At 41.4% G+C, this 17743-nt stretch overlaps 8 protein-coding genes across 8 annotated transcripts; 4 read left to right on the top strand and 4 right to left on the bottom strand.

Annotated features, from left to right (window-relative positions):
* Window positions 1-233: 233 nt before the first annotated feature.
* SEC18 (AAA family ATPase SEC18) lies at window positions 234-2513 on the bottom strand (the record flags this gene model as incomplete). Its single annotated transcript, XM_003681068.1, has 1 exon — window positions 234-2513. The coding sequence occupies one exon, from the start codon at window positions 2511-2513 to the stop codon at window positions 234-236; it is 2280 nt and encodes a 759-aa protein (XP_003681116.1).
* Window positions 2514-2703: 190 nt separating this feature from the next.
* Window positions 2704-3189, top strand: NKP2 (Nkp2p; the record flags this gene model as incomplete). The annotated part of the gene is made up of 1 exon (XM_003681067.1): window positions 2704-3189. The coding sequence occupies one exon, from the start codon at window positions 2704-2706 to the stop codon at window positions 3187-3189; it is 486 nt and encodes a 161-aa protein (XP_003681115.1).
* Window positions 3190-3191: 2 nt separating this feature from the next.
* Window positions 3192-4284, bottom strand: TAD3 (Tad3p; the record flags this gene model as incomplete). Its single annotated transcript, XM_003681066.1, has 3 exons — window positions 3192-3999; window positions 4061-4112; window positions 4176-4284. 3 exons carry the CDS (start codon window positions 4282-4284, stop codon window positions 3192-3194), a joined length of 969 nt encoding a protein of 322 aa, XP_003681114.1.
* Window positions 4285-4610: 326 nt separating this feature from the next.
* On the top strand, window positions 4611-7184 carry EST2 (telomerase reverse transcriptase; the record flags this gene model as incomplete). The annotated part of the gene is made up of 1 exon (XM_003681065.1): window positions 4611-7184. One exon carries the CDS (start codon window positions 4611-4613, stop codon window positions 7182-7184), a length of 2574 nt encoding a protein of 857 aa, XP_003681113.1.
* Window positions 7185-7207: 23 nt separating this feature from the next.
* Window positions 7208-9427, bottom strand: BUD6 (formin-mediated actin nucleation enhancer; the record flags this gene model as incomplete). Its single annotated transcript, XM_003681064.1, has 1 exon — window positions 7208-9427. The coding sequence occupies one exon, from the start codon at window positions 9425-9427 to the stop codon at window positions 7208-7210; it is 2220 nt and encodes a 739-aa protein (XP_003681112.1).
* A 147-nt stretch (window positions 9428-9574) lies between these two features.
* Window positions 9575-13816, top strand: MMS22 (Mms22p; the record flags this gene model as incomplete). The annotated part of the gene is made up of 1 exon (XM_003681063.1): window positions 9575-13816. The coding sequence occupies one exon, from the start codon at window positions 9575-9577 to the stop codon at window positions 13814-13816; it is 4242 nt and encodes a 1413-aa protein (XP_003681111.1).
* Window positions 13817-13875: 59 nt separating this feature from the next.
* SWC4 (Swc4p) lies at window positions 13876-15318 on the bottom strand (the record flags this gene model as incomplete). Its single annotated transcript, XM_003681062.1, has 1 exon — window positions 13876-15318. The coding sequence occupies one exon, from the start codon at window positions 15316-15318 to the stop codon at window positions 13876-13878; it is 1443 nt and encodes a 480-aa protein (XP_003681110.1).
* A 151-nt stretch (window positions 15319-15469) lies between these two features.
* CUL3 (cullin CUL3) lies at window positions 15470-17734 on the top strand (the record flags this gene model as incomplete). Its single annotated transcript, XM_003681061.1, has 1 exon — window positions 15470-17734. One exon carries the CDS (start codon window positions 15470-15472, stop codon window positions 17732-17734), a length of 2265 nt encoding a protein of 754 aa, XP_003681109.1.
* Window positions 17735-17743: the final 9 nt, after the last annotated feature.

Raw genomic sequence — 17743 nt, 5'->3', positions numbered from 1 at the left:
CTGTTGATCTTGAATAACTATGCTGAGATAAAGCTCATCATATTTCAATTCTGAAAATTTTTCAATTTACCCGCTTTTACACTTCGAATTAATTTACATGTCAAAGACTAAGACACTACGAATGGGCCCTCTTACCTGATGGCATTAGTCTCTGCTAGCTATCTAAGCCTGAATGGTGAACCCTTATATGCGCCTTATGTATCGTTATTTTATATGGTCCCGAGACAGCTAAACTAAGCCGATTGCGCCATTAATTCTACAATTTCACTAACGGGATCGTCATCGTGCCTGGCAGTCTCTATGTTGGTCAAGACCTTCTTGATACCAATGTTGAATTTAGGGCACACTTCTGACATTTCCTTTATTACTCTGACTCTGCCTTCGTCGTCCAGGAAGTTCGACTCGATCATTACGTTGTTAAACTCGTCAAGGTTAGTCATGTTTGGCACTGCGATTTCACTGTCGAAGCAACTTAGTATATCCATTTGCTGGAGCACGCTATATGCTGAAGTGGTGGTCATCAGTAACAGACGACGATCCTGAGGTGGCTTACGTTTGAGTGCAACTTTTAACACTTGTAAAATGTTGTTGGAGAATCTTGGACCAATTGGAACCCAATCGACAAGGGTCTCTATCGAATCGATGACCAAGATATTCAGTGGAGACTTGTAAGCGTCTCTGAAAGTGTTATCGATATACGCGATCTTGGCACTTTCAGACATACCAGAAAGTTCCGTCGGAGAGATTAGTCTGATGAAAGGAAATTCTGATTTTAGTGCAATTGCAGCTGCCAAGGCAGTTTTACCTGATCCAGACGGACCGTGGAGAAGTAAGGAAACAAGTCTGGATTTCTCGCTTTCGCGCACTTGACGAACATAACGACCACCGTTCTTCAGAATGGCATCCACTCGCTCAGAGTATCTGAACATACCACCTTCTACACACGTCTTTAGGTCCTCCTCACTAATACCAAATGCAGGTGTAACTTCTTGCAGTGCATTCAAGAAATCTTCACGAGTCACTCTAAGTTTAGCAATATCCTTTTGATTCAGCTTCGTTGCACCTTTCCCGATGTTAACTGTCTTGTTTATCGCAAAAGAACTTGCACTTTTCACCAGACCTTCAATTTCAGCACCGGAAAAGTTCTTTGACAAGGCAGCTAGCTCTGCCAAATCAACATCTTTATCCATCATCTTATTTTCACGCATCTTCTTAGTTTGAATGTCAAAAATCTGTAGTCTACCCTTCTCGTCAGGCAGATGAATCTCCACTTGAACCTCGAATCTGCCGGGACGCAGTAGGGCACTATCAATCAGATCTTTTCTGTTTGTCATACCTATCACTAGAATGTTGTTTAATTGATCCACACCATCCATCTTGGCCAAAAGTTGGTTAACAACGTTATCACCAACACCTGTACCATCACCACGAGAACCTCTTTGTTTGAAAACAGAGTCTAATTCATCGAAAATGATGATATGTAATGAAGATTCCTCACCTTTAGCTCTGTACTCAGTTTCGGCATCCTTGAACAGATTACGAATATTCTCCTCAGAAGAACCCACATACTTACTTAGGATTTCGGGACCATTGACAATTTTAGGTTCTTTAGCATTAAGCATTGTACCGATTTTTCTGGCGATCAATGTCTTACCAGTACCGGGCGGACCAAATAACAGCAAACCCTTGACGTGTGAAATACCCAACTTCTCAATGACGGCTGGTGGAAAAATTCTACTAGCAAAAGCTCTTCTGAAAATTTTGGTGAATTCCTTATCAAGACCACCAACCCCGAGGTCTTCAAACTTGAAGTCTGACCTGATAACGGCATCTGACCTTGGTCTCAAGGAATTTGAAGACTTTAAATTTACTAAACCATCTCTACCTTTGAAGAAATTGATCTGAGTTTGTTTTGTAAGAATGCCTTTTGCTTCGATACTAGACGACACGGGTGAGACGGGTTCAATGTCCCCTAGGTCAATTGTTTGAAGATTTCTTACTTTCAGGTCGAATATATGGCCTTTGAACTCGAAAATCAGGTACTGTGTAGGTGAGAAAATCTGTGACTCAAAACACTTGGCAAAATGTAATGCTAATTCATCCTGGTCAAATGGAGCATTGACTGCTTTCCCTCTTGATCTGAATGAAATATCCACATCCAGCGACCCCAAGTAAGAATGTTTTCCCGAGTACTTGAAAAGATCAAAAGCTCTAGCCTGAACCTCTTGGTTTAAAGACCAACCACCCCAGGTACGTTGGTTACCGTTGAAACCAATTGTTCCTGCTGCCAACTCACTTGAGTGTCTGGTGGTAAAGACGAACAAGTTATCCACTAGGATGTAAATATTATCTGGGAAATCCTGTGGAGACACTGCAGCAACATTGGCCAGTGCGTATGAGTTGTTAGGACAATTAGCGACGTACAACTGTCTGGGTTGCGGGTCCACATTGCTCATATCTGGCGGACTATGATGCGTAGCTTTACCGAACGAGGGCAACTTGAACTTATCCATGTCTTAACAGTAGTTCAGTAGTCTCAACTCTCCTTTAGGTAGTACTATTCGTCGACTTAAGAGCCAGACTGAACAATTCGAGTTGAGTAGTTAGGAGATATGAAGCGCGTTGAATAAGAGCTTAAGAAACGTAATTAGCGACGATGACCACAATCAGAGCTTTGATTTGACCCATTGGCGACATTTATTGATGAGTTTGAGAGAGATCCTGGTCCAGTTCTTGTTAGGCAATCAATTGACCAGCAGGTTGTCCCTTCCTGAGTTCCAGGAAGTCGTGGACAAGAACAGTGGTCAAGGTGAGAGGATACCAGATGAAAAGGTTCGTGAATGGTATGCTGCTTATCGGGCCCGTGATCAAGATGAAACTGATGCTACAAGGCTGATTGTCGACAAGTTTCTTACCATTACTGAGCAGGCTGAGATGCGAAAGTTGGAAAACGCACAGTTAAAGGAATCTTTGAGTTTAGAAGAAGTTGTTGACAGTATGTATAATGTGGATCAAATACTGGATGCGAGACTGAAGACTTTGAATAGAGCTATGGAAACGAATGTGAAGGTTTTGGCTAAATTAAATGATATCTTGGCAAAAGTCAATCGATCAAAAGCCGAAGACGACAATATTGATCTATTAAACGTCTTACATGGCTATAAAACAATGATAGAGGGTGACGAGTAGATCTAACAGCACATTTTTGGATCTAGCTTCATCGTTGGATATTCATCGCCTATCCATTGGAATGCCTCGTATTTTGAGTTGAGTAGTTTATTGTTGTGCATGCAATATCCATCACCACTACTAGGTTTTAAAGCCCCAGTAACCTCCATAGGCTCCAAAAAAATGCATCTTTTGATTCTCGAATGAACTAATGCCATTGAACACATTGAACATGGCTCATGGGTCGTATAAACATCAAAATCAAGACATAGATAACCTCCCCCTCCAAGTGTGTCACCCAATTTTCTCTCTCTCTCTGCGACTTGTCTTATTCCACACATGATGCTATGATCAATGGGAGTGGATCCCTTTTTGGTTCGCGAGTCGATTGCATAGATTGGCGCTTCTCTATTTCGTGGATCGACAAAAGCAGTAACGATTGGATATTCATTGTCCTTCTCTGCTGCTTCCCTCGACAATTGTGTGATTTTTTCGAGCATTTTTCTGATGAAGCTCATGTCAAAGATGTAATCATTCAGGATTTGGTCATTCGGATTTCCGCACCACGTTAGTGGCCAAAATTTCTCCGACCATTGCATCATTAGTTCTTTTGTTGGAGCTCCTTGACGTGGTATTACAGTACAGTCGTTCAGTTGATTAAAATCGACCCCGGAGTCCTTCAAGAGCGATGTGACTTCAGAACCATCTTTGAACAATTCACAGGAACACACAATTACGATCAATTTTTTTGGCTCATCAAGTTTCTTCCTTATTCTTTTGACATGAGTATATGTTATAGGATCATTTGGCTGAAAATTGCGGCGAATGCAACTATGATAAAAGGGTTAGTTCGTGTGTTCTAGATTTCTCGGTTATTGTATTTCATACATACTCCACAATTGCCTTAGAATCTCGAGCGTTTATCTCAATAGTCCATACGCGAGCTAATGGAAAAAGTCAGTAAATTTGTTGGCAACAAATTGTAGAATTGGAAATGGCATACGTACATAGATCAGGTTCATGTAGATTATCTTTATTCCTTATCTGTAAAAGGCGTTCTTCCACAATGCATTTCTTATAATCAATACGCAATGGATTCAATGCTTTCTTGACCATTGGCGTTTTGTCGAATGGTGGTCTATTATCCTGGCAAGCTCAAACGAGAGGACAGAAATTGTCAATTTTCCAGCGATGAGTTAAAGATCTAATTCATTCTTAGCGCGAAAAAAAAGCACTAATTATCAGAAACATACTATATAGTGTGAGATTGATATGCAAACGCTGGTTGATTGAAGAGATTCAATGGCCTATTACCTTCATAGGAGATTCATTTTACTCGGGGTTGATACTTAATTCAGGGTTGGAGTGCAACTTCAACAACGGACAGTTCAAGTGCCATTGCTGCCGTGATGCTTTGACGGAAGACAAATTCTGATAAATTTATGAAAAATTTGAAATCATATCTAAAAGAGGATCTAAAAATTGATTTATCGACCTGTCAATTTCAGGAATTGTATTCCTGTAGTCATCTCAATGGACTTTCGGAGTTACTTTCGACACATTTCGTCATTCTCAATGAAAGCTCTGGTTTGATACCCCTTATCCCAGGCACTGATTGTCATAAATCAGTTGTGGATCAATGTGTCCTTTTCCTGCTAACTAGGAAAATGTACAGTAATGTGCTAACTCATGGCTACAAATTGGGTGGTACAACCAGTATTAACTCAGCACTTCACTGTGTGTCTGTGAATTCGAATGTTGCTGCTTTGAAGAGTAAGCCTTGGCAGTTGTTCCATGAGATTATCGGTACGCAAAATTTTGTGAACTTCATTATCAATTGCACCGTGCTTGGCCCTGATGGCGACGGATATAGTCAGATTTCAGGTGATCGTTTAACCAATTCTCACCATACACCGGTTTCATCACGTCAGTCAAAGGCAAATCACAATGATTTGATTTCACCGGTGAGAGCTAGAAGTTTTCTGTACAAAAATTATTCGAGATTCAACTACTCTGAGATACTCCCACCTGCGAATGAATATGTTGCCTTTAGAATGAGTATCTTCAATCCTTGCTTACGGAGAATGAACAGAAAAATGCTTAGCAGGATTGAGTATTTCTTACGCAAAATGTTGTTCAATCACCACAGAAAAGTCAAGTATGTTGAAATTTTGAACGGTATATGTCCAAAATCCCTAGATATGGGCCATTTAGATGCTCAAACTTCGACAAAACAAGTTATCAGATTTTTGATCGTCATTTTGCAGAAGCTTATTCCACCAGAGCTCTTTGGTTCCAAAAGAAATAAGGCTGTGATATTCAAATATGTGTCATCTATGCTAATGCTGCCTGTCAAAGGATCTCTAGACATCGCCGAAATTGGGAACTCTCTGAGATTAAAGGATTTTTCTTGGCTCATACAGCCAAATACTCAGTTTGTGAAACATCAATATGAGAGAACAACTTTTCTCATGCAATCATTCATTTCTTGGCTTTTCAAATCGTTAATTCCCAATATCATTTCTACTTTTTTCTACTGTACTGAAATATCCTCTTATGTGAGTATTTCTTACTTCCGGCACGATGTTTGGAATGGGATGAGCTTGCCTTATTTGAATGCTTACCTAGAAAGACATATGATTGAAAATAACGTGTGCAGAAATCACTACAGCTACCTCCATTCGAGATTTAACCACAACAAAGCACGTATAGTCCCGAAAAAGGCGGATGGCGAGTTCAGAATCATTGCAGTCCCCAACAAAGGTGCAGATGAGGAGGAATACTTTGCATTTCGAGATAATCTGCGATCAGTTATTTATCCCATTCAATGCATACTTGATCATTTGAGAAACAGCAGAAAAAATCATTTCGAGAAAATCTATTCCGCCAATCAAATTGTGAGTCATATTAAGAAGTTCAAATGTCACTTGCTAAGCAAACGCGAGTATTTACCGAAACTTCACTATCTGAAGTTTGACATTGACTCGTGTTACGACTCTATTCCTAGGGAGAGAGTGTTTAGAGTGGTCAAGGAACTATTGAAGAAAGAGCAAGGTTTTTTTGTCAGATCTCAGTCCATTTACAACTCTAAAACTGGTGCTTTTAGTATCCAGAATGTTGTTAATGGCAGTAGACAACTTAGGGACGGAGAGGTGTATATTGATAATGTCCGAACTTCCTTCATCAGTAACAAAGATTTGCTGAATGTTCTTGAAGATGAAGTAAACAACAGTGTCCTGTACTTCAACGGGAAATGTTATCTGAGAAAGGACGGTCTGTTTCAGGGCACTAGTTTATCGGCACTTTTGGTTGACCTGGTGTACGATGACCTTTTGGAACACTACAGCATCTTTCACCCTCGAGAAGAAGATGATACACTTGTTCTTCGGTTGGCTGATGACTTTCTGGTGATATCCACCAACGAGGCAAGAATTACAAATTTGAAAGAAGCAGCTTTGCAGGGCTTTAATGAGTTTAATGCTAAAGTCAACACTAATAAGATCATCAGTTCGGCATGCAAAGATGAGAGAAAAGAATTTTCATTCTGCGCTCTTCAAATCTCGATTGATGATTTGGAAGTAACGAAGAGTCCGGAGAGTTTGAACATACCTGAAATTGGAATGTCTTCGGCAGCCAAAATACTCAAAAGATTATTGGGACTTTTTGAGATGAGATTATCTTATGGGGTCACTGACCTCGAAATTAACTCTAAAACTACAGTCTTGAGGCAAATCCGCCTGATTGTAACGAACATCGCCGAAGCTTACGCTCTTGCGTGCAAAGGAAAGAGGATTAGTACCGACCATTTGTCGAGGTTTTTCCACCACTTGAACCTTTCGGCAATTCGCTCGTGCTCTGGTGGTCTCAGAAACGATATGTTTTCTGCACAACTTCGTCTTGTTATAGCGGAATGCTTCTTAACTGTACTCTCACGTAATCATGCGAGGTTCAATCATGCCATCGATTATCTGAAAAGTGATTCTAGAATGTTATCCGCAGATTTGTTTCTATATTAATTGTGTAGGTTTATTAACAATCTCTATGCTAGTCCGCCAAAATTGGCTCGAAGATTTTCCTCATCCTTCTGTCTCCGTAGCCTTTCGACTTCTTCAACTCCTCCAGATCTCTTGAAGCTCGACTTTTCGACGAAATGGCCAAGCTCTTCTTCAAACTCTCCATTGTCTCTGTATTCTCTTTCCTTCAACCACAATTTCTCTGCCCTTTCAAGCGCTTCAACTCTGCTCTCGTGGTCGGGATTAAGCGACTGTACCTCAACTAAAAGCTGGTCTCTCACCACGTTTAGCGTCCCGGGCTTAGGAATAGGAAGGATTGGGGCGGTCTTAGATCTTTTTGGATTTTTTTCCTGTTCCGCACAGCAGAGACTAACTAGATCAAACGTCTCCAGGGCCTTGCCCAGATCTTCATCTAAATCTGCCGCGAGATCCTCTTGTAATGTAAGAAATTGCTGCTCTTCACAAACTTTGTCCAATTCCGCTTCCCAAATTTTCTTCCAGTGCGGCTTCTCCGTGACAATATATTGTTTCATCTTCTGTAGGTCTTCTTGAGCAGCCTTGAGGTCTTTCTGGACAGATTCAAGCTTCTTCTTCGATGGTTTAGCTCCACGAGCAGCCACATCTTTCCGCAGAATTTCAATCAAGTCTTGAAGGTCATCGACTCTACTTAGCAAAGCGTCGGACTCTTCTCCCAGTTGGCTTTGAGACTTATCCATATACGCTCTATTCGAAGATGCAGCGGGACTTAGAGAAAGCGTTCTAAATTTTGAAAGTTTTTCTGTTATCGTTGCGATTGTACTCTCGACGTTTGTTTTATTTTCTCTCTGTAACTGGCGCATCACTGAGACTTCTTGCTTGAGTTGAAGAAGGCTCTCGTATGCTGTTGTTGACCTTTGATGCGATTCTTTCCCTATAGTAGTGTTTGATGTGTTAGGCTGTTGGCTCTGTATCGTCAAACTTCTGACCTGATTCAAGAGATTCTCTTGACTTTTTGAAATCTCGTTTCTCAACTGTTCGATCATCCCCGAAATCTGATTCGAAACAGAATCGTCGTGCTGCTGTCTGCGAAGCTCAATGACGCAGCCGTCACAGAGCTCTAAAAGACCTTGTTCGTCGAGCTCATAAAACACGCCATATTTCGGATCCTTCATGTAGAGATTAGGAAAGTCCTCTCCACCAGGAGAATATGCGAATTTCTCCACAAACAACAATTTTAGCGCGTTCATGCTAGTTGGCCTTGGCAATGTGCATTTCTTTGTCTTACCGTCCATCGTCAAGAACAAAGTATATACAGCCCCATTATCCAAGCGGGAAATTAGTTTAGTATCAGATTTTGGTAGGGACTGCCGAGGTGAACTTTCTGGTGTCTTGTCCGACGTATCTGCAGATAGATTACATGGCAATGGATTGGATTGAGCCGAGCTTGGTACAGAGGCTACCGCCGCCGCTGCAGCCTCTGTGGTCGACTGATTTGTAAACTTTGCCATATGATATGCAGAGAATCTTTTGGATGCCCGCCTTTGAAGGTTAGATCCATGCTTCAAGCGTGAAAGCGCTTCATTTTCCGATAGTGTTCGTTGCCTCGTTGGAGTCAGAAGCTCGGCACTACGCCCAGTCTCATTCTTTAAACTATCTTTTTGACTTGTTTCCCGCTTGGGGACTTCTGGCGCTACAGATGGTGTAGTAGTGATATTAGGGTTTGAAGAGCGCGTTGGAGTCGATGTTGAAGACAGCGCCAGACTGCTTACAATTGAAGGGCGTTGCTGGTGTTGTGTCTCCTTAACCAACTGCTCATGTTTCATCGATTTTAACATCGCCTGCTTCACTTTCAATTTATCCAAAAGTGTAACAATAATCTCCCGGATAGTTGGTAGGTACTTGTTCAGATTATTATCCGAGGGCTTCTCTCTCAACGCTACTTCCAAAACTCTTCTCAAATCTAAGGGCACATCTCCTAAGTCCCTAACATCGATGCCACAATGAGTAAAGAACTTCGAAACTACTTTGAAATCGTTCCCTAGCTGAACATACGCATTAGAAACAGATTTTTCGGTCACTGCCATCCTAGACCATTGGGTCAACGTCTGCAACAAATGTTTTGTGGACATTAACAGCTTGGTTACAATTGTCTCCACGCTTGTAGCGGTCGATCGCGATGAAGATGAGGATACAGACGAGTTTCTTTTTGACAATGGCCTATCCTGCTGTATACCAGCACCATCTTTATACCTTCTATCACTGGACATCCGTTATAGTCTTGGTCTTCAGCTTGGCAAGAATTTGTATTGTCCCATCGATAGAACTTAACGCGCACTTCTTAGCTTACTCTCGCTAACTAACGATGTTTCGAACTACAAAAATACAAAGGCAGTCCTGGTAGATTTGACCAACGTATGAACTCTAATGGTTCTTCGTCCTCTGTGGTAGGTGATTCAGAGACGGAGGATGAAGGGCTGGGATTCTTTTGCCCACACGAAGTGGTCAGACTGGCGTCGGTGACACCTGCGGAGCCAGATCCAATGACCCAGGGTAGTGATTTGCAAGTAGAACGTCTTTCTGGCTATGTTGAATCGTCTTTGGCAACTCGCAGAAGGAATTTTAGACAGCGTACAGCGATTCAGAAGTTACCGTATAGTTTAGACAGGATAAGACACAAGCAACTATTGCAAGGAATTGATGTGTCATCTTTTGACGCTGTTTCTGAGAATATAACCCTTCCGGAAAGAAAGACTTCTTTCATAGAGAGGAAGGCGGGACATGAATTGATAGAAAGAGATAAACAGGCCGAAGAATTATCAGGGAGCAATACGAACGTTTATCATCGTGAGTCTGGTTCACCATTAGAGTATAAAGCACATAAGCTTCATGAAAGTGATGATGAGGCAGATAGTTGGACTGAAGATGTCGTTGAATCTGAAAACGAGAGTGAGGATACAACAGAAAGACAACATATCTTGTTCAGAGGTAGAAAAATAGACATTGAAAGAGGCTATCGAGGTATTCTTCCGAGAATAGCATGGGAAAAAGCTATGAAAAAGAATGGAGCTATCTCCAGGGTTAAGAAAAGGTCAATTCCAGACGATAGAAAGGGTTTAGCCAAGAGAAAGCCCGTGGATGTAAGGCGAACCAACCAGGATCAGGATCTGTTAAATGATTTGATTGTGGCAGATGATGACTTGGGCGAAAAGGATTTTCCAACCAGCAATTATCAAAGTGCATTACCGGACGAGCATTTCCGGGACTTGAGTGAGCTTGAGAGGATGAGTGCTTACTACCGGAATAAATATCACGATGATTCGTCCTCCGAAAGTTCAATCGAGGAATATAACTTTTTTGATGAAGCTGAGGAGGTAAATCTTGCCCGGAAATATGAGAAACAAACTCTAGATGATTTAGAAACGAAATTCGTCACGCAAGCCGAAGAGATTGACTTAAGATATCTCTCGGATGACCAGGATGGTGCAATCGAAACCGATGAGGGGGCAATAAAGGCTATGCTCATGAAGCAGACAATCGTGGCGAATGGAAAGAAACCAAAAGCCTCAACACAGCGGTCGCGTACAAGGTGCAGATATCGTTATGGCGAATCTGCAAAAAGGCGGCCCAAAACCGTTGCTAAGCCAATAAGAAAATACATACGTAAAACTGCTGAGCAGAATCATGAGAGTGCTGTCAAACCGTGGAGTGACAAGGTTAGGAATCACAGCCAAACTGTTGATCCACATTATGACATAAAAGAAAGACAGAAGAAGCTAGTTGCCAAAAGTGTCAAGAATGCTCATTTTGGGATATTTCCAGAGCGACACTCTGAGCTTAATAGGGCAGTCAACACGTTCACGACTGTCGTAGAAGGAGTAAGCCGGAATTATGCTCTTTCAGCTCTCCAAAAGCAGGAATCCGATGAAGCAGAGATGGTGGAAGGTTTGCAGGCTGATCAAAAACCAAAAGTGCATCTTTGTTTCCGGGCGATAGATGCTCTTCTATTGGGCAAATCATTCGAGCCTCCAGATGTCGTCAAGTTACAGATATCTAATAAACAGTTTACGTTATCGAGATTTCATGGTGGTGAGATTTGCCAAAGCATGTCGGATGCTTTCGAGCATATCATCAAGACAGGTATCACCAATACGGAGCTTGTCGAACTAAGCGAGTCGCTTACCGCCTTCTTGCTCCACCTCAACATGAAGAGCGTTTACGGATCCATTAGTGATTTTCACAGGAATTTCAGGAATAGAGTTAACCTTTCGAGGCAAAACGCAAAGCCCATCCACTTCTTTCAGATAGCGGTTTGTCAGTTTATGTTACTGGAAATTACCAAGTATGCCGACTTATCAAAAAGCTTCAAGTTAGAAATAGAAACGGAAATAATTGATCACGTCGTTTCCTTTTTCAAATTGCTTTCTGTCTGTTATAAATCAATGTTGAAACTCGATCTCGACTACCTTCATCAGGCATGCGACATTATAGCTATAGTGGTTCGAATTTTAGACGGAGTTGAAACACTTTGGAAGCGCGTTGAGAAAGAGAAGTTGTCATGTTGTGTTGCAAAAATATTAGTGGACATTTTCCCAACTGGAAAATCACGTTGGTCTCTACTTGAAGCAAATGGTTCCTATGACTCAATGCTACAAGCACTTTCATTTGTACATTATTGTATGCAGAAATGTCAATGGCAGATAACAAATGAAGTGATCCTATTATTCGATCGAGTCTTTAAAAAGAGGAGATTTGAGGACTTTGCTGAAGAAATCGAAGTTTCGAATGCCAATAGAGTTGCATATCCACGAACAGAATCCTCGAAATGTCAGACAGTTTTCAACAGCTACCTTCATCTTTTGCGCTCAAACGAGGTGACGAACGTCTTAGTAGAAAGGATCGTTCCCATGAGTGAGATTGCTTCGAGCGACTCTATATCTGTCCTCATCAATAGGCTCAATCTGCTAATTGCACTAGCTGAACGGTCAGATCTCAACTCAGAAAAACGATTAGAGGAACTGGTGAGACCGGTAGTTCAAAACAATTACCTTGCTACTAAGGATACGGGGTCTCTTAAGCTAGTTACTGAGTCTGTACTAAATGGTGTTCTATGTCTTTTCGACATACACTGTCAGAAAAAGTCCCCCTTCAGAGCAAGCATATTAGTTTCCATTTACAAATCACTTGTTTTGAAGCACGATGAATTGAAAGGAATCTGGAGTCGATTTCTAGAACATTTAGTCCAAAGCCGTGATTTCTCTGAAAGGTTTTCCTCGGTCTTTCTCAAGACAATGTATCCATGTTTTTTATCGATGTGCCAGCACCAGAAACAGGCGAAAGAACGATTACTGCTGCTTACTATTTATCTCAGGAATTTAAAGACAGTGGGAGCTCAGTGGGTTCAGGCTAACCTCTTTCAGGCTGTGAAGGGCGTGGTCCATGAGTCTAGTAAGTGGATTGATCATTATTGCACAATTGGAAAGTTCCTTGTTGACCATAATATAATGACGTGGTGGTCATTTTTTGTATACAACAACGTCAACAACACTCCTCCGGCTCGCATACTGTTCAACTACCAGGTTGCACAGCTTTGTGACAGGCAATCTTTTGATTTAATCAAAAGATCACTTTTCGAGACTGCCGTTGAGTCCTTCTTTCAAGACAAAAGTGCTCTATTTGTAATGTTCGTTACGACGTTAATTGATCGTGAGAAGGGGCATAAAGCCAGCTTTAAAATTACAAGCATCGTCGATAGCTGTTTGAACCTTTTACAGCCATTTGTTTCCACCTTAATAAATCTTTCCTACGGTGACTTAATACTTAGGCTCGTCTCCGATATCAGACTGTTATATCACGATAAACAAATTGGTTTTGCCCTTGCTACTCGCTTGACAAATGTTTTCAATCTTCATTTTGTTGATCAAGTTAAAGACTGTTATGATTTCCTTTTGATGAAAAGGGATTTGGGAATATCTGATAAGGAAGCCGACAAAAGCTCTTTTCGGGATGCTTTCAAGCAACTCGATAGCACTTTATCGCAGGCCTGTTATGTGGAAAGAGGGCTAATTCAAGCCACCTTTTCAGCAGCGGAAATTTCTGAGTATCTCGAAAAAGTCAAGTCGCTGTTTACCTTTTCGGTTCTTACGAATCCTTTCCACTTTGTGGTGTCACTCATCGATGCAAATCTCAGAGGAGATGCTACTAACCGCCCCATTAAAATAAGAATCGTCGCGTTGTACCTTCGACTGGTCAACGAGATTTTGCTCGCCAGCTATGGACAGGTGTCGCCTGACGCATTCCTGGAGCAATGCCGACTATTCAGGATTATATGTGAGCGTCTTCCTCTAGCTGAGCTTGCCTCTGTATCTGACGAGCGGTCCTATGCATATGAAAGCATACGATTTCAAATTATTGTCTTGAAGATTGCGCAAGGGTTTCTCGAAGAAAACCTCTTACTGGCGCACTCGAAGGAGTTTTTGCGTAGCTTTAGCATTCCAAATGAACTCGAGGCCACACAGCTTTCCGAAAAACTCGATGTAATTGTTAGAGAAACTGCTGGACAGACTCTACGAGTGGATTCAGACTGCCCTCAGCCAGATTATGAGGGGCTTCGATCCTTAATAGAATTGAAGGAAAGCAGGAGCTCTTTTGTAACGTAATGGGACTATAAATATGTCTTATGAGCTTAGCGTATATATATGAGGACATACGTCTTTTACTATTTGACAATAGACTTTTCAGCTTCAAGCTTATCGAGATGCTTTTTGAGATCTACCAAAGTCGCTATGCCCTTGAGCAACTCCTCATGTTCCTTCATTACCTCGCTTGTGGGCATAGCAGGCCTCGTAGGAAGGTCGAGTTCTTGCAATATTGTTGCTACTTTGTTTTGTAGAGCAGGCTTGAAAGTGGAGACTTTCGTGGAGCGCAGGAATACACCTGGTGCGAGTTTCTCACCATGGGTAACAACCCCCAAAGCGGCTCTCTCTTCTTGATTAAAATTTTTCAAGAGATGCTCGGCATAGACGCTCTCTGCTTTTCGTTTTATAGCTGTCTGGATTTCCTGCTTCTGTTTCTTGGTCTTGCGTGGCGACGCAAGGTCCTGGCCATCGTGCTTTCTGTCCTGCAGTTGCTGCAACTGTTGTCGTTGCTGAGCAAACTGCTGTTGCTGCTTCATCCAAGGATTCTCTGGAACGTTAGTATTGTGCTTTCGCTTCTTTGATTTGTCAGAAAGCAGGCTTCCATACAGCTGAGAGATACCTTGTGAAGATAAATATTGAGATACTGACTGATCGCTATTCGGCGAATCCAGCAGACGTAGTAAAGATTCTCGCTCATTCAATGTTTTCTTAGCTGCCATCTCAAATTTACGTGATTCTATAATCAGAGCCTCTTCCTCGGCAATCTCAGCAGCTGATCGTGACAACAGGCGCTGTAAGTATTTCTTTCTTTCCAATTCTTTCTGTTTGGGATAATCCAACGAACTTAACAATGCATCGTCCGGCGACTTGGCTGTAAAATACCTTTTGCAAACTTTGTAAAATGTCTCTTTTAAATCTTCCAAAGTCCGGCGTTTCTCAGAAGAATACCTATCATAAATAACAAACCATCTCATATCATATTTTCGACACAGGCGAAAGAGGTAATCTGCCTCCTCGAAGGTCCAATCTTGATCTGTTTTACTGTCTGTATTAGCATTCTTTTCGTCATTTTGTGCCGAATTTTCTTTCTCTTGCTCTTCCGGTGCATTATTCATGAAGGATTCATATTCTTCTCTACTAAAGCTCGGTATAGTTAGATGAACGTTATATTTAGAATGGGGTGATTCTTGAGGTTCTTCACCGACCAATTCTTTTGAGCCTTTAACCCAATGGTGCAGTTTAACAGATAAATTTGCCTTGAATGGAGCATAAGTCCATGGAGAGGGTTTAGATATAGATGCCAGTTTCTCCTTAAACTTATTACTTGGCTGCACAACTAAAGGAGGCTGATTTTCGCCCAGTAAACTGTACAATTCTCTCTGCATCCCGGTCACTTGCGTCTTTGGAGCTCGATTAGAGGCCGTCCCACTGCTGGAGGCCACAGGAGTCGGAGAATTAGTACTCCCGGGACTTTTGGACTTCTGCTGGATATTCAGCACATCAAATATATCAGATGAAGACATTGTGCGTCGTTTTCAATCCTGGTTTTAATTATACTTCTTTGTCTGTCGTGTGTGTTTTTACTTAAGTTCTCAAAGAACAAGTGCATTGAAATATTGATCTATAAATTAAAACAAACTAAAGAATAAGGCTCAACAGATCCATTTCTCAGCGATGAGCTCTAGGAGAACAAAGATTCGGGTGCCGAGCAGGCTAGGATACTCGGATGAGACTTCAGAGAGTTTATTAAGGACCGTGGGTGAAGCTATAGATACGATTTGCAAAGGCGAATCAGAGAAGCTATCATTTGAGCATCATTATCGGATTGTTTATACGCTAGTTCTCAGGGGCAAAGCTCCTGAGGTTTACGAGTGCGTGCAAACCCATATTGCCACAGTGCTTGACATTTGGGTGAAGGAGTGGGGCAGGGTGTCTGATGTGAAAGATAAAAACATCGAAAGCTACTCAATTTGGATGACCATGTGGAAACGACAATGTGAATACTTTAAGCTCCTAAGTGATGTTATGATATACATGGACAAGGTTTACTGTAAACCTGAGAAAAAATTAGAAACCTATGATCTAGCACTTCATGTGTTCAGAGACCACGTAATAAAGCCGTTGTTTGATTATATTTACCAAATTTTGATAGAAAGCGTCAATGAATCTCGCCATGACCAGTATGCGAATGATAATTGTGTTAATATTTGGCGTGACAGCGTTGACTTAATGGAAAAGTTAGACGATGAAAAGGACAATTATTTTGCAACTCATTTCGAACCGATATTCTTGTTTGAAACCAAAAAGTATTACGAGTCTGAATTAAATGGGAAGAATTTACCGCCAGTTCAGCTTCTTGAACATATGAAGAAGTTAAAGCAGTTTGAGTATGCGCTAGATTGCCGTTTCTTAAACGCAGATAGTACAGCCAAGGTAACCAATGTGCTAGACAAAGTGCTTCTTTGGAACCAGAATTTCTTGGAAGCTGCCCCATCATTAATACGTCTAGCAATTGACGAAGGGAATGTGGATCTGATGAAGGAGCTCGCTGATCTCTCGTCAGAGGAAAGATATGCGATTAACATTCTTGATTGCATCAAGAAATGTATATCGGATGATGCAAATGCAATACCCATTGATACAGGCTCTAGGAAGAAAGCTCAAGTTGCCACACAATGGACAACGAGTTTGATTGCATTATATGACAAATACCATGATTTTCTCAAACAGTTAGACTTCAGACACCTCACTTTTCAACGAGATGGTTCTGGAGAGGTTCAAATTAATACCAAACTCTTAAATGATGTCTTCTCGAACTACTTAAATGGACAAGGAAAGCAGGCGATTGAATTACTCACCACTTACTTAGACGTCTTCTTAAAGATGACACAAGCTAGACGGGAAGTTGACAGAATAAAGAAAGACCTAGAAGCTTCTGTTAAGCTCTTCAAGCTTTTCGCTGAAAAGGACGTTTTCATCAACACTTTCAAGCTACAGATGTCGAGACGACTTTTACAGCATAGATCATCAACTGACGTTGAAAGATGGATGGTCAAACGTCTAAAAGAAGAAATGGGGACTTTTTTTACTTCAAAATTGGATGGTATGCTTAGAGACATTGGAACTTCGTCAGAACTACTACGTTTGTTTAGAAACAGCCTCGACGAAGCTCAATGGCCGAAAGACCTAGATTTTAGGCCTCAAATTTTGACTATGACCTCTTGGCCGTTTCAGCCACCTACTAACTCAGATTTTGAGCTGCAGTTACCTACAGAATTAGAGCAACTGAAGTTAGACTTTGAAAGTTTTTACACAAGAAAATATACTGAAAGAACCCTGCAATGGGCGCATAATTTGGGTTACATAGAAATTGGATTCCAATTTGATGCTTCGTATCATGAATTAAGCATGCCCATTCCAATCGGAATCGTTTTTCTCATGTTTGAGAAGTATGATGAGCTAACTATTGAGATGATTGAAGAGCAGACGAACATACCCTCCCAAGAACTTCATAAGCATCTCTTGTCGCTCACCATTGCACCAAAGTCGAGAATTTTGAAAAAAAAACCCATGTCAAGAACAATTTCTTCCACTGATAAGTTCTCAATAAATTATTCATTCTCGGCTCCTGCACGTAAAGTGAAAGTCCAAACTATCACAGGCATACTTCCACCTTCAAGGTCAGACTCGGCTGTCGATCTCGTTCAGGATACCCTTAAACGTGAAAGGCTGAGCGAGATCAATGCCGCAGTCGTACGCATCATGAAAGCTGGTCAACACCTTACTCACACAGAACTCATGAATAAAGTTACCTTGGAACTTGAAAGTCGTTTTCCGCTCACAGGGTCAACTTTCAAGAAAAGTCTGAACTATCTATTGGAAAAAGAATACATTCAACGGGATCCCGAGGACATTTCTATCTATCATTACATCTCATGAAATACTACG

The sequence above is a fragment of the Torulaspora delbrueckii genome, chromosome 4, assembly GCF_000243375.1.
Source record: "Torulaspora delbrueckii CBS 1146 chromosome 4, complete genome".
In the NCBI taxonomy this organism is placed as follows: Eukaryota; Fungi; Ascomycota; class Saccharomycetes; order Saccharomycetales; family Saccharomycetaceae; genus Torulaspora; species Torulaspora delbrueckii.
The sequence above is the reverse complement of the archived record's forward strand: the minus strand, read 5'-3'. Positions and strand labels throughout refer to the sequence as shown.